Here is a 16,110-nt window from a genome sequence, read left to right as displayed (position 1 = left end):
TTCAATGGACTGATTTCTGTTCCTTTGGAAAACTGATTTTGTTTCTCGGGCCTTTTGTGTTCCCCTGTTCATTGCTCCGGAGGTCAGTGATTCTGTAGCAGCCCGAGGTTAATATTTAAAAGCAGTGTTTTCAGTGAATTACGAAATAATGGGATGAAAACCTCCCAAGCATGCCCATTCATGTGTGATATCAAATCAGCCTTAAGGAACTGGAGCAGTGTTTGGGCTGAATCGGACTGAAGACGGTGTCCCCGGAGTGCCTGAATTCGATGGAGCTGAAATAATGCATCGTGCTGCGAAACGGGTCATCGTTTGCCAGCATCCTTAAGAGCGTTTGTCACTCCTTATCTCGGTGCATTAATAATGCAGCTCTTCCGGGGACTTCGCTGTGCAAGAGCCCGCCTCCCAGGTCCGCGCTGACCCTTTCTGTGTGGCCGTTTCTGCACTGCCTCTGGCTGTGGCTGGGAATTTAGGACTCTTTGCCCGGAGTAATAATCATCCAGGACTGGAGTGAGACTCGGGTCTCTTGCTGCAGTCCCAGGGCTGCTGTTAGCGTGGGGGCCTGTGCGTTAGCCTTGCTGTGGCTCAGTTCCCTCATCTGTAAAGTGAGGGGAGGGGGGGCGGCATAGAACATCCTGAGGTCCTTGCAACTCTGACATCTGCAGGTGAGAATGGTCCTCACTGTGCCTCGACTATAGTCACTCCTGGCCTCCGCCCTCTGTCATATGCACAAGCTGATTGGATTCCTGCATATACCAAACTGTGGGTACTCTTGTCATCCTCACTGCAGATGAGGAAGCGGAGCCTGTGATGTGCTTTCCCGAGGACCCCTCTGTGTAGGGGGGGCCGAGTGGCTTTGCTGGATGACAAGGCGGGGGCGCTGATGCCTGGTTTCTTAGCATTTCTGGCTGGAGCCCTGCTGGGCGTGGAGGCTGATCTGTAAAAGTTGCACGTCTCTAAGCTTACCCAAGCCGTGTTGTAAACAGAGTCAGCGTGATCGGACGCCACCAGTTGCAGCTGTCCAACGTGTGAAGGCCTCAGTCCTCCAGCCCAGCAGGGCCTCTGCCTCCCCAGGGGAGTTGCAACCTGAAAGCAGAGCAGTGGCGCGTGAGAATCCGAGTTGCCGTTGCACTTGGCTTTTGCTGACACGGAAGTCCATCAACAGCCGCTTGCTTGGTCACTGGAGTCCCAGCCACACAGCCTGCCTTCTCAGTCCTTCTGGGACCCCGTCTCTTGTGCTCCTGGAGGCCTTTTCACACAGGCGGCCGCGGGGGTGTTTATTAGAGCGGAGCCCGGAAAGACGTCCAGGGGATCCTGTTAAGAGAAGGTTCCTCCGGCTGCCAGACCATCTTTCTCTCACCTGGCAGGTGGGACGTGAGGCTCCAGGGCTCCCTTTCTCTCCCCTCCTCTGGACACATCCACTTGGACCAGACGTGGGAGCCCCAGGGTGTATGCTGGGCATGAAGTCACCCCTCAGCAGCCAGCTTCCTGCCCTTACCGCATAGGGTGAGGGCGAGAGGAAGCAGCCTTCCCTGTGCCAGGGGTAAATTAATCGGGGTCACCGAGTCCCCTCGGGGAAGCAGCTTATTTGTAATTTCCCTCTCTACCGATGGGCAGCTCATCAATTTTTACTAACCACCTAATCATCTGTATTTTAAGGTACAGAAGCATCAGGGCCATCCTGGCCACATTTACTTTGGTTTAAGTTGGCATTTCTTAAATTTCAGAATGCAGCAGAATGCAGCAGAATTCTGACAGGAGCTGGCCCCCACCCTGAAAATTCAGTAGATCTGGATGGGCCATGGAATGTGCATTTTGACCATTTCCCCCATCTGCCCCCCAACCAGGGGAGCCCGTGCCGGGGGCTTGCTCACCACCCTTTTGCAAACTGCTGCTTCTGAGAACCTAACTGCTCACGCCGCGCTGGTTTGCTGCTTGCTTTTGGCATGGCTACGGGTGCTAACTTCCCCTTGGCCTTCTCTTCGCTGCTCGGTCAGCCATGGCCACTATCTCGTGTTTACAAACCCCAGTGCCCGCCACGCGGGGAGTGTAAATCTGCCCGAGATTGCTCCGTCATTCATTCGACTTCCCTGGTGGCGTCACTATGTGCAACGATGACAGTCTGAGCTCCGAGTCTTTGAAGGGAGGGCGATGGAGATCAAGGACTGACTGTACGTGTAGAAAAAAAAAGTCCCCGGCCTTTCTGAAGTCCGCCCGAGGAGGCCCTGGCACCGTCCAATGAAAATCTGATTTGCTGCTTCCATTCTGGAAATAGAACACTTTTTTTTTTTTTTTTTTTTCATAGCAGGAGAAAAATCAGTCTCATCCAAGGAAACAGCATCACGGATGGGGAGTTTCGGGAACTAGAGGATTGAGAACTGAGTTACGGAGGGTTGTATTTGTAGAGCCTCCTACAAGGTGAAAGGGCTGGTGGTGGCGAGTGGCGGGATGCCATTCTTTGAAGAAGCAGCTCCTTTTCACCCCTGCCGTGCTCCCTGGCATCAGGGTGCCTCTCCTCGGAGCCTGCTGATACAACTCTTGGCTTCCAAACGGCTTCTGTCTGAGAAAACATCCATGTAACGGCATGAGTCAACAGGCCCGAGAGGAAGAGGCCTGAGGGACCCACGGCGGAGCTGGCTCGGGTCCCTGTGGGGGGCCAGTTGCATCATTGCGACGTGCGTGCGGGAGTGCTTTCCTGAGTTGTCCAGGCTGCTCGCGAAGAGCTGGGGGTCATTTAGTTAATTAGGGGCTTTGGCTGCAAGATGGCCTCCTGGGTGGCTTCCCTGGGATGATGGCTGGGCCCCAGGCTTTTGGAGGGAAAGCCAGTGGGTGATCCTGTGGGCTTGGGACCCGTGTGGCCTGGTGGAGCTCTGCCTCGCCCAAACTCTGATGGTCATCAACCAGGCAGGACCGGGAGCATGCACTGGCCTCCAACGTGGCTCCCCAGGGAATGTGGAAGGTGAAACGTGGCTGGTGGAACGTGGCTGAGTGTGAGATCACACCTTGTGAATGGCGGGGAAGCTGCCAGCTAACCGCAGCCTTGTTTTCACTAAGCGATGCTAATGCCGTGTGCGTGGCGTGTGTCTTTCCTGCTCCTCACTCCCCAGGCCCTCCCTTAGCACCTGACATGGGACCCTGTAAAACTTCCCATATGCTCGGAGGGGCCCATCACCCCAAGCTTGGGGGAATATTGTGAGAGATTCTATCAGCTACCGCATTGGCTGTCCATCATCCCGACTTTATGCACAGCCTCAAGGATCGGCAGCAGCCTCTGGGCTCGGTCTGCCTGGGTTGGAGTCTTAGCTCCAACTGTTCGCAAGCTGGGTGGCTTCGGGTAATACTTATGTCCTCCAAGCCTCACTTTCTCCTCCTCTAAAATGGGGGTGTGGTAAGGATTAAATGAGCTAAGGTCCGCTGGCACATGGTCATGTATAATGTCAGTTGCTGTTACTATTAAGAATGCTGTCACTGATTTTAAAATATCCGAAGGTAGAGCACTAAGCTCTGGTTATGCAAAGTGGGTCCTTGCACCTACATCACATGGCATCACCCAGGAGCTTGCTAATGATGCGGACTCCCAGGCCCCTCCTTAGACCTTTGGATTCAGAATGTGCGTTTTAATCAACGGTGTGCCCATGACCTCTGAGGAGCGGCCCTGTTCTAGAGCGTTCCCTGTAGGCTGACATACGGCAGGGATTCTCTTGGCTGGAGCCTCACATACACTCAACCTTCCCAGAAGGTCCCCACTCCCCGAAGCAGGCTGGGAAGACAGCTGGCTGCCTGCTGTGTGCGGGCATGCAGGCTGGAGATGGTTTCCACCTGCTCTCTTGCAGGATGCATGTGGGGGGAGAAGATGTGTGGGGGGAAACGGGGAGGGGAGAGGTCTCTGGGCTCATCACCCCTAACACCTGCTCCAGGACGCTGTACCTGATAGGCTTCATTTAGAGTCACCGCGATTCAGTGATACATACAGTGTCCCAGGCACTTAAATTATTTTTATTCCTTACCACAGCCTCAGGAAGTACAACTCGCTAATAACTCCATTTTACAGATAGGAAGACTGAGGCCTGCGAGGTTCGGGTTTGCCTGAGGTCGGCCAGCCGGTACAAGCCTACGCTTTCACCACCATCCTTCTCTGCTTCCCCACACTACCTTGCCCGAAATCACCGGGCTCTCTTCATGCATAGCAGCCACGGTGGCAAGCGGCAGAGCAGGTGGTTCTGGGTGGTTATTCACACACAAGGCAAACCCGCCTCTGCAGAAGAGGAGGCTGAGCTCGTTACGTTTAACAAGGGCTGGGGATTGGCTGGGCCGAGCGTGCCTCTGAAGCAGGCAGGCACCACAGGGCAGCACCGGCGGGTCCCTGGCCAGGCCCGCGGCTGCATACGGTTTAAACATTAAGCTGGGGGGTGGCCTTCTTTAAGAACAGACCGTTTTATAAGGCGCACGGTGCCGTCTAGACGAGGGGACATTTATGAAGGCTGCGGTGCGGCGTGTTGGGCTCAGACACCTGACTTCCTGGCTCCAGTCATTTCGAAGGCGGAGTGAAATCCGACGCGTGCAGGAACAAATTGGATTTTTCCCCCCCTTCTTTTTGGGGGTGTATGGTTTCAGTTCAGACATTGGGTAATCTCTTCCTGCTGGCCCCTTTACTTATCTTTGTAGATGGGGTGAGGATGGAGGAAAACTGGAGAAGGGCTTTTTTTTTTCTTTTCCTTTTTTCTATAAAGCTGGCCTCTCTGTGCATGGCTTCGGTAGCTTTTGGCCATGAGGGAAATTATGTAATTATCTGTGCAATTTTTCCGTCTTGTCCCTGTCCCCCCCACCCCCCCTCCACCTGGAGGGTCAGCGCAGAGTCGCGTTGGCTGCCTCTCGTGTTCTCTCAGCTCTGTGCTTGGTACCCGGCAGGCGCTCAAAGGAATAAGTGGATACACAAACCCAGGGAAGCTGAGCTGGATAGTGTGGGCCACATTTTTTATTCTAAGGAGGAAGAGTTTATCGCCTTGTTCCCCTGGATGGACAACCCCAAGAAGGAGACGGGGAAGACGGTCCTAGGTTCAAATTGTTCATTTCCTGTTTGGTGCGCAGACTCAGGTGCCATGATGCCCTCGAGGGCCCCGGCCCCTCTGAGCTCCCTGACATGTCAGACAAGGCTACCATGTAAAGACCCAGGAGAGAGAGGTTCCAGCCCTTTGTGTCCTTGGGGAATAAATGTTTCCTTTCTCAAGGCCTTCACTCATGGCCCCGGGAGGAATCAGGTGGAATTGAAGTTTACTCGGTGGATGGAAGGAAGAATGTCCTATTTCTGGGACACTCTCTCTGGGTTAAACATGGTTGACACTATCGAACACCTACCCTGCCTGGGCCAGGGACATTCTAAGCACCTGACGTGTAATCCTCGCAGGAAGGGACCCATGAAGCTGGTCCTGTTATTTCTGTACTTTACAGATGAGGAAACCAAAGCACAGAGAGGTTATGTAACCTGCCCAAGGTCACACAGCCAACGAGGGATGTTAGCTAGGACCCCAAAGCTATGTCACTAGCCATGATGCCATACTGCTTCACTATACACTTGGCTCGGTTCCTCCTTCAACTCCATGAAGCAGGCACTATATTCCATGACAGAAGCTACATTCACTAGTATAGGTCTCCTCCTTCTCCTCCTTTTTAAACAACTGTTTGAAAAACGTGACAGTCATTCTCAGCTCTCAGCTGTCGGAGGTCCTACAGAAACAGGCCTCAAACAGGCCTCGAGCTGAATTTGGCCCACAGGCTGGATGAATAGGCAGCAAACCATGAAGCAGGGTAATTTCAGATAGTGCGAAACACCCCCAAAGAGATAAAATGAGGAACGGCCTTATCAACCAGTGGGGTCAGAGGGGTCCTCCCTCAGGGGGTGGTGTGAAGCTGAAGCTTGAGTGGTGAGAAGCCTGTGACCATTGGAGGGGGCTAAGCACTTAGCACAGTGTCTGTGCCGAATGTGAATGCCTACCGTTATGACTGTCCTCGTTTTTGTGGTTTGCTATTCGCTGTGACCTTGGGTCGTCCTCTCGCTGCTCTTGGGAGCTGAACCGAAAGCCTTCCCTCTGGCCCTGGCAGTCGCCCAGTTCTGAGTGACTCCTAGCATCTGTCTCCGCCTGGCTCCCACCACCCCTTTGAAACCGGGGATAGAATGACCCCTCTTTTACATTTCAACAGAAGATTCATTGTTGGAAGAGGGAAGCCACCATGCTTATGGACATGGCGGAGCCCTCTTCTGTCCTCAGTGGGCATGTGGGCACTCCCCTTTCACACTGGGCCCGAAGCATCCCCCTGGCAAATGTGGGCCCCGCTCCTGTTGGGGGGATTGACAGATGGACTTGTTTCTCCCTCACCCCCCCAATGTCACTCCCCTCCCCTGACCCTGGTTGGTGAAAGAATGTATTCCTATTGTCATTGGACAATAGGGCCTTCTCAAGGGCAAGTTCAGCCTACTGCATACTCCAAGGGGTGGTTTCTCCCCTCTTCCCATCCTAGTTCACGGAGGAATGTGGCGGTTGGTCCAACAGCCGCCCACATCCTCCAGGCCTGTGTGCGCTCACTGTCCGCTTCCTCTAAGAGCCAGCTCTCGGGATGGCCAGCCCGGCTCAGATGAAATAAAGCTTTCCAGTCATATCCTTACGTTTGACGTCAGCACGCGGAGGCTTTTCTTGCTGGGTGCTGAATGGGGGGCTGTGAGGAGGACCCGGGGTAGCTCTGAGCCTGGACCCCCGATGAAAAGGGGCCTTGTAGCTGGCAGCGTAATCTCGCCCGCCCGCGTGGCCGCCTTTTATCCGGCAGGAAGTCTCGTGTTTTCTATCTGCTTCCTTCATTCCTCGATCGCCCCTGCAGGTAGGATGTCCAGGAAACCCTAAGTCACCTTCCTGCCGAGTCTTGGCGGTGGTGTTGTCTGGCAGTGTTACAGAATTTTCCGGGCGACCGAAAAATACACAGGAGTACTTGGGGATACGGGGGGGGGGGGAAAACCCATTTATTTTCAGACGTTTCGCATGTATTGGTACAGTGACTCAGGGGAACTGTTGCTCTCCAAATCCTGAGCAAACCAATACGGAGGAAGCTCTCCCTTTATACCCTTTGGTTTCTGTGTCCCCTGAATATGGATGGGACTTGAGGACTCAAAGCCCCAGGTGTCGGGATGGGGGCGGGGCCGTGAGACCACACCTAAAGGCCTGGCCTGGCGCCAGCCCTGATAACTCCCTCCGGGGGCTGTGTATTGTTCATGGTTTATGGCCTCTGTAAAATGGGAGTCCTTAGGTAAACAGGTCTTGCAAGACCAGATTGTGGAGAAAGGGGCAGTGACTTAATTATATATTATATATCAAGAAGGTACATTAGGTTATTGGCATAGAGTCAGATTGCCAGCAGGGCCCCACCGCCCCCCAAATGTCTTATTTTCCCCATCAGCAGGAGACTCCCTTCTTTTTCGCTCCAATTTCACTATCCCTTCTCTCGGCTGAGCACTCATCACCTAATAGCATCAACCCTTGCCTCCCCTTCTCCTCCCTCCCGCCCTCCCTCCTTCTCTCCTCTCCTTCCCATTCTATCTGTCTACCTGCCTGCCTGCCCACACTAAGTGTTTTCTCAGGCCAGCCACATGGCAGGCATGGTGTTAAGCACCCAGATAAAGCAGGGAGTGAGATCTCCACTAGCAGAGGGTCAACGAATGATCCAAATACTGATTTAACTGCAACTGGGGAAGGTTCTGCAAACGAGAAGTACAGAGAAGCTGCTGGTCCATTTAACCGGTTTTGGGGAGATCAGTCAATAGCAAAAACAATAATAAAAATAGCTCCCGAGTTCTCGTTGAGTTACTAGGAAACGGTGGGACAGGTACACGGAGGCACAGATGCTAAGGCACAGACGCACCCGGATGGAGGTGACTCAGCAGGCTTCCAGAACCCGCAGCAAATTGGTTGGCAGGCTTCTTCGTTACCATGGATACCTCCCCCACCTAAGTAGCTTTTGTCCCCCGGAGAGCCGAGGCAAACGAAATTACCAACCAACTTGTTCATGAGCAAAGACGAATCCATTGGCAAACATATTTTTCCTTATTAGATTCCCATGACATTTAATGCCTTTTTATTGATGAATTTATTTTGAGTCACCGCTCTGCATCCTGGCCCTGGCACTTCTCAACAGTTTGGATTTGCAGGCAACATTGATACCAGGGAATCAACTGGGGCTGGGCAGGGAGTCTGGCTGTCACTCCCTTGGTTTTAGGCTCATTTCCCCCCAGGCCGCATCTTTTGGTCACATGATGTGTGTTTATGGGGGTGCCTTGGGCCAGAGGAAGGCCAGAGGAAGGATTTGGCTTCTCAGCAAGTGCATACACTAAGCATAACCTGGAGTCTTAAAACCCAAGGTTGGAGCACACGTGGCCTCCAGATAGGACATGCAGTCGAGCTGTTTGTAGCCAGCGCCGTGGCAGCTGCTGGAGGAGCTGAGTGATACTAATTTCACGGATCCACGTGGACTCATCGATACCCTGTAAACCGAGCCCTCCGTTTTTCTCTTTTCAAAGGATCAGGATGCCTAGAGTAAATGAATCCGGACACGTGAAGCTGCCACCGCTTTATGGAAAAAAAAAAAGACCCTCCCAAACCCCAGGCTGTTAAAACCTGATGTTTTCTGTTGTCCTGAGAAGGGTGTTTCTGCTATAAATGAAAGACATGACAGGGGGTATTCGAAGCTTTGTTTTGTTATTGTCAGTTCTGCCAGCAAGTAACATCTGTATTTATTTTCCAAACTCCCCACAAAGGGCTGATTTGCATCTGTTTAGTTCTCTGAGTAACATTTCATTTCCTGACTTTACAGGTTGCTATAAAATCCATTCGTAAGGACAAAATTAAGGATGAACAGGACATGGTTCACATCAGACGGGAGATTGAGATTATGTCATCCCTCAACCATCCTCATATCATCAGTATTTATGAAGGTCAGTGATTTTTTTTTTTTTTTTTTTTTCATCCTCGTATCAGTTACCATTCCTCATACCATGGGGCCTGCCAAGATTTTTAGGTAATTGCCCTTCTGGGCAGGAGCCAAGTATTTTTCCTCACCATGCAAAAATAGCCGGGTGCTATCTCTCATTTAGTTACCTTGAATGCAACCGGACACATGTAGCGCCGCTCATTTTGGTCATAAAATACCTCTGGCGGGTGCCTTCTTCCGGTTTCCCAGGGCCTTGGTGGTTGCTAAGCAATCCACCCTATGGAACACCAGTAGGGGAGACAGCCTTGGTTTCTGAAAAATGGCAGTTTGGTGGGGGACCAAGGAGAGGTGGATAAATTGTAAACATCATTCCCCAAAACCGATGCTCAGGGCGTGGTGGCGTGAGTTACCCAAAGTTAGGCTCTCTGAGTTAGGAAGTACCTTTGGGCAGATCCAGTTAATTTTGGGAAAGAATTTGCATCTGATGATGCAAATGGAGTCAAGGTTGTAGCCGGTCCTCATAGGAAGGCAGGGTGGGGCAGAGCTTATAAAACTGCTCATGCTTCAACCTCCTTGCTCCCTCATTGGAAGAAACGGAGAGGATAAATTTCCCAAATCTTCATTTTTAAAATATCCTGCAAAAATATTGCCCAAGCAATATGTGTTTAGTGCGGAAGTGATCAAAATATTAAGGTTAAAATTAAAAAATACTTTTCTGTTCGAACTCCCAGTTTGATTAAAAAGCTCTCTATCCATGCTATATTTTTATCTACTTCTCTGTATCTGTATGTGTCTTCACCCAAAGTTGGATCATACAGCTTAGTTTGATTGTTTTTCTGTTTTTCTGTTATGTATCTCTTTCTATGTCATTAAATATTTCCCTACAAAGACATTTTAACATGCTTTATAGTATTCCATTTATGGAAATGCCATCATTTATTGAATCATTGGCTTTTAGATGACCATCTTCTCCCTGTGTTGTCACATCATCTTCCCTCCGTGTGTCTGTGTCTAAATTTCCCATTTGTATAAGGACACCGGTCACATTGGATTAACATCCACCCTAATGACCTCATTTAATCTCAGTTATTTCATTTAAGACCCCATATCCATATAGGGTGACATGCTGAGGCACTGGGAGTTAGGACTGCACTATGTAAATTTCGGAAGGCCCGATTCAGCTCATAAAACTGCATCATGGTTAGTTGATGGTCTTAGCAGAGGAGCCTTCTGACCCCATTTGGTTTTCCCCCTCTGCCAGACCTCAGCCCTGTGCTTTTGACCTTATGTCTTGTTTTGCTGGCTCTGCGGCTGAACTCTCTGCCTCAGGCATCCCCCTCAACCTGGCCTTTGTTATCCTTTTCAATGCTGGGACTAGTAGGAGCAGTGAGTGGCAAAAATGGTGGTGGGACCCGAGTCTGTAGTTGATGGGCTGGTCTCTCATCCCTTCACAGAGAGAAAGGAAACCTCTCTGGAAGCTGATTGGTTGACTGGGCAGTCAAGAGTCTTAACTGAGTGCAGGGACACATTAATTTGCATAATGAAAAACCAATGCCAAGGCATCTAAGTGGCTGTTTGGACAACAGCCAAATGAATAGAAGCTGTTAAGGAACTTTGTAATTTCTTTTTCAGCAAGGACCTTTATGATTAAACACACACACACACACACACACACACACACACACGCACATGCACACGTACACACACGTAGCGTTGGCAGCAATAACAATAGCACCACGACAAAGCAATGGTGTACCTCCCTGTATGTTTAGGAACTGGGGGATTTCATGAGGGGAAGGCACCATCTTGGCTGTATTATCTGGTGATATTGAAATACTAGTTCCAGAGAAAAAGTAATTCATTCATAAAAAATATCAAGGAAGTGCTTAATATGTACCAGGCCCTGTTCTAGTGAGCAAGATAAGCTCTGGCCCCATAGAACTGACATTCAGGGAGTAGGCAAGTGAGTAGATAAGTGGCTTTTGAACTGAGACCTGATGAGCAGGGAGTAAGTCTAAGTCCTTGGAAGAGCTTGGCCTTCCAGACAAAGGGAGCAGGCTGTGTGGATGCTCAGATCGCCAGGAGCTTGTGTTGGTGGAAGTGACAGAGGGCCTGTGAGGCTGAGTGGTGAGTGAGTAGGATGGTGGCAGGAGAGAGGAGGTTGGAGAGGGCCAGATCTTGGTCACAGTGGCAAAAGAAGGAAGTGTGGATTTTACACCGGAAATGAGGGCAAGCCATCGATTTTGATGAGGGAAATAGCATTTTTTTTTTTCAATTTGTGCTTTAAAATAATATTAATAAAACTAGGAGTTGTTAAGTGTTTACCCTGCCCTGGAATGGGCCATGTATTATCGAGTTTAATCCTTCCACCGATGACATACGAACTGTTAACATCTCTAACTTCATGGTAAGGAAAATGTAGTGTTTCCCAAGCTTACATCAGCTAATACAGTGGTCAGCAAACTGTGGCTCGCGAGTACAGGGCGATTGAAACTTCGTGGCCCATGCGCAGAAGTCGGTTTTCGGCTCTCAAAAGAAATTCCAATTGTTGTACTGTTGATGTTTGGCTCTGTTGACTAATGAGTTTGCCGACCATTGAACTAATAGATGGTGGGTCTGAAAGTTCAGCCCAGACTCAGGGACATTCGGAAGCTGGTGCTCATAAAACTAACCAGGCTTTTGGTGGTCTGCAGCGACCCCCATTGGAGTATTGTCCTAGACCCTGTGATGAGGGGAATTTCTGGCCCTCGCCGAGAAATTCTGTCTTACATACGAGAGAGCATTCAATCCCAGCTTTGCGAGTATTTTAGAAGATATTTCTGCACAGCATGGAAATGTCAGTTATTTATATATTATTCATCATACCCGCAGGCTTATAAAATCTGTGACCCGGCTGAATCAGCGCTGCTGTTCACCAGATCTCAAAAATAATCCCTTCCAATGTTTCTCTCTCAAACCAGCCCCTGGGGTTGCTCCCCTGTTGACCCACGTGGGGGAAGGTGATTAACCCACAAATCTGTCAACTGCCAACTGGACCCGTGACTGGCTTCTAAAGCCGATAAAAGGATGGAAATACACCTGCCAGTGTGGGATAGGAAGGGTAACCTAATCGAGGGAGAAAAGGAAGAAATCTCTGGCACCATCGCTAGCTGGACCCCTGTTTCCAGTCAAAGGAATTCCATCCTCTCAGTGGGGAGGTGATTGACAAAATGGAAAGAGCAGCTGAAAAGGAAGTGCCCGCCAGAGCTTTCAACTGGATTGCCTAGGATGGGAGAGATAAAAACAGTTTTTGCCTGAGGTTCTGATTTCAGGATCTGAGTTCAAACATCAAAGGCCCGAGGTCCCCCCCACCACCCACCCTCCCCACCCCCGTTTCCCCTTTGAAAGCCTAGGAGACCCCGTCTGCATAACCAAGAGTATGCACATGTTGTACGTTAGGGAACCTTAGCGTCCCATCTGGTACCAGTCCTGAGGGGAAAGAGGAAAAGGCGAGGGAGTCGGGGAGGTTGGGGCCTTGCCTTCCCTTTTATGCCCCGGGTTTCTGTTCCTGGAAATCTCTCTTCCTGGCCCTGCACGATTGGACTCTCTTTAAAAATATATATATATTTTTTTATTGATTTTTTACAGAGATGAAGGGAGAGGGATAGAGAGCTAGAAACATCGATGAGAGAGAATCATGGACCAGCTGCCTCCTGCACACCCCTCACTGGGGATGTGCCTGCAACCAATGTACATGCCCTTGACTGGAATCGAACCCGGGACCTTTCAGTCCGCAGGCTGACGCTCTCCACATGTGTCAAACACAAGGCCCGCGGGCCAAATCCAGCCCGCCAGGCCTTGCAATGTGGCCCGCACCGCGCTGTCATCACTGCACTCCGCTGTCAGTTTATGACATTGTCAGTTTATGACTGTTCAGTAAACCATTCGGCCCGCGATTTAGGCTGGATTTTAGATTTTGACCCCTTCTCTGATTGAGTTTGACACCCCTACGAGTCTATCCACTGAGCCAGACTGGTTTCAGCTGGACTCTTTTTTGGCCCCTGGCATTGTGATCTGCTTTCATCACAGCTCCTGTCATAGGAAGGGTGATGCTGGCTTTCTGGGACGAAGGAGGAGGCCCGTGTGGCCTTGGTCAGCTGTCATCAGTCGCCTTCGGAAGAGTTTCTCAATCATAAAGTAACAAAACAAAATAGACAAACAAACACGCCTTCTCTGATAAGCACATGAGTCTCACGTGAGCCCTTGTCCTCTGACCCTCACACCTGCTGTCTGCAAGAAGATGGCAAAAGAGTCTGGGTCATAGGAAATTCTCCAAATTCTTACCACGAAGTCACTCTGGACGAGTTTCCTATCAGAACACGTGCCTCGCATCTTGTTCCTAGAAGTACACATTACACCTCCCTTTTTTTCGAGTTACCTGTGCCTCCTGAGGTTCTGCTGGGTCTTTCTGGAAGGGGATATTGTTTTTGCCCTCTGCTCCAAACATTCAGCCAGAGACGAAGAGGAGAAAACAAAAGATAGGATCTGAGGACAAGCCCACGGCTTTTGGCCTGTGCTGTTGACTGCAGGCTCGTAGAGGGCATTCTGCCTCCTGCCTGCCTCCCGCTGTCTCCTCCCCCTGCTCTGTGGCCAGGGGCAGTGGGGCTGATGTTTCCACAGGACCCACCGGAGGTCCCGGAGTCAGAAACTGCTGTTCTCAGAGGTGGTCCAGGACCAGCTGCGTCAGCATCACCTGGTCCCACCCAACTCTACTGAATCCAAAGCCCTCGGGGTGGGACCCGTGTTCCCACGCACTCCGAAGTGTGAGAAGCACTCGCTGTATTGGAGAAACCCCTGCTCAGGAGGTCAGACACCAACGCAGGGCTGTATTGCTAGCATCAGTTATTTGGAAATACACACAGAGCAAGCCGTTTGACATTTTTCCTCTTAGGCTCAAGTATTCATTCTAATTTAGGTTTCTCAGGCAGCAAGCAACCCCTGATTTAGGCCCTTTCAAAGGCAGGGATCGGCTGAACTGATCCAACAAGGTCTGTTCTCATTCACTCTTTCACCTATTCAGTCATTCATTTCTTTTTTACAAAAATGCATTGAAAACTTATGTTCCAGGTACTGTTCTACTAGGGTGAGTATATATTTATTGTCCAAATAGGCTTAGATTGAAATGAGCCAATTGCCCTACCAATTTTTACTGTGTAGATCGTAGGCCAGTGACTTAACCTCTCTGAGTCTCAGTAATCCTTTCTGTAAGATGCGGCCAATAGCTAGCTTCTATACAGATAAGATTGTGGAGAATAATGCTGATATTATGTAAAATAGCTAAGCCCAGTGCTGGGTACATGCCCAATAAGTGATATTGATTTTTCCCATTGTGACCGATCTTTAAGGCTGTGAGAGGTCCTTTCTGGTAGAGTAGAAACTTCTCTTGGGAGGTGCTGGAAGAGAAGGCTGAGACCAGATAGCCTAGATCAGTGATTCTGGATGCTGGACACCCATTAGGATCTCACGGGGCATTTGTAAAAAATGCTCTGCATTTAGATTTAGATTTAATTGCCCAGGCTGAGAAATATGGACTTAGTCCTACAACTAAGGGGGAAACGAGGGCCCTGCTCTAGGACCCCGTCTTGGCCGGATCATTTGTCATCAGTGAATTCCAGAGAAGACCGTGTGTCTGGCAGCCGTGTGTCTAGCGAGCAGTGAGCGATACCTTTGGGCTCGGGTTTACTTACTTAGCCATTCGGTTGCTGCCCTCATCAGGGACTCAGAGCCCCATGAAACAGTTTGTTGAACTTGGCAACGGGGCGTATTATGCTTGTGTTTACTCTTTTGAACCCATGGCGAATGGCTGAGCCTCTTAACAGGCTGCCTTTGCTGCCAGACCCACAAGCTCCACACGAAGTCTCTGCAGACTGGATGCAAAGGAAGGACTCGCCCCCGCTCAGAACACAGCACCGGAGAGCTGTCTTCACCGCTGATCCTGTGAGCCGGCGCTTCGGCTGCGCGTCTGTCCAGCCACGTTTCTAATGAGTTTCCTATTAAGTTAGCTATTTGACCTTCCAGTGTATTATTTTCATTGTTTTCTTTTGATTACACCCAAGCCATTTTTTTTTTCCCCCCTGAAGGCCGGAGATTAGAAATAAAACAACTGCAAATGAACGCTACTCCCTGGTTGTCCTGCCTCACCCTCTTGGGTTTCCTGGAATTCAGTATTTTCTAGGGCCTCAAATAATGCCACTTGGACGTGAAGCTAATTTTTAAGGAGAAAACTGGAACCGCGTTGAGATTTAGCATGGGGTCTTTGGGAATTAGCTGGGATGGCTCTATTCATTGGCCCCAGGCAATGCGTTTAGGGGGGCTCATAGGGTATAGAGGAGGTCCCACTGACCACGGTGATTTCTGACAGGAGGTTCCTCTGGTCGGTATGGCTTGAGATTGAGATCCACGCTTCAGAGGAATGGACCCTCGTGAAGAGATCTGGCTTGCTTCCACCTCAGGCTTTGTTTTATTATTCATTTTCTATCTCCTCCATTCTGCCTCCTGCCTTCCCCATCCTTCAACGCCACATGTATAATGCCAGGTGCAGCTTCTGCCAATACCTATCCTTAATACTTTTGGATTTAATCCAGGCATATCTTTATTTGTTCTTTCTTCAACTAATACTTGCTGCTTAATAATACCAGGCTAACACTTATGCTTATTGTGAGCTATGATAATATTTACAATAAGGATAGTCTTCATTTCAACAGGCGAAGACATGGAGGCACAGAGAGGTCAAGGAACTTGCTAGGGTCACTCAGCTGGTACATGGCAGAGCCTAGTTTTGAACCCAGGTAGCCTGGCTCTGGGAGTCAGGGTCTTAATTACTGCTCTGTCTTGCCCAATGAGGGAGACTGGAATTTAGAGTTGACGAGATGAGCCGTACATGGTGGGTCAAGCAGTGCTAGAAGCCGAGGCGTGATAACCAGAGGCCTGGCTCCATTGCCCAAATTAGGGGAGCATGCTTTTTTTCAGAAGTTCATTGTATCACATCAAAGAGCCTTAGCTTCCGTCTGGGAGGATTCTGAGATGTTCTGATCAATTGTCTCTGCTCTCTCAGAATCAGGATTGTGTGAGTGGGTGTGTGCATGTGAATGAATGTGTGTG

At 50.1% G+C, this 16,110-nt stretch overlaps 1 protein-coding gene across 1 annotated transcript in view; it reads left to right on the top strand.

The window, feature by feature from the left end:
• Positions 1-16,110, top strand: part of NUAK1 (NUAK family kinase 1) — a 70,896-nt gene that overhangs the window by 23,885 nt on the left and 30,901 nt on the right. Inside the window, exon 2 of the mRNA XM_084880119.1 lies at positions 8,854-8,974. Within this exon, the coding sequence (XP_084736245.1) occupies positions 8,854-8,974 (121 nt within the window). The remainder of the gene's footprint in view (positions 1-8,853; positions 8,975-16,110) is intronic.

The sequence above is a fragment of the Pipistrellus hanaki genome (assembly GCF_964339955.1).
Source record: "Pipistrellus hanaki genome assembly, chromosome: 3".
Taxonomy (NCBI): Eukaryota; Metazoa; Chordata; class Mammalia; order Chiroptera; family Vespertilionidae; genus Pipistrellus; species Pipistrellus hanaki.
The sequence above is the reverse complement of the archived record's forward strand: the minus strand, read 5'-3'. Positions and strand labels throughout refer to the sequence as shown.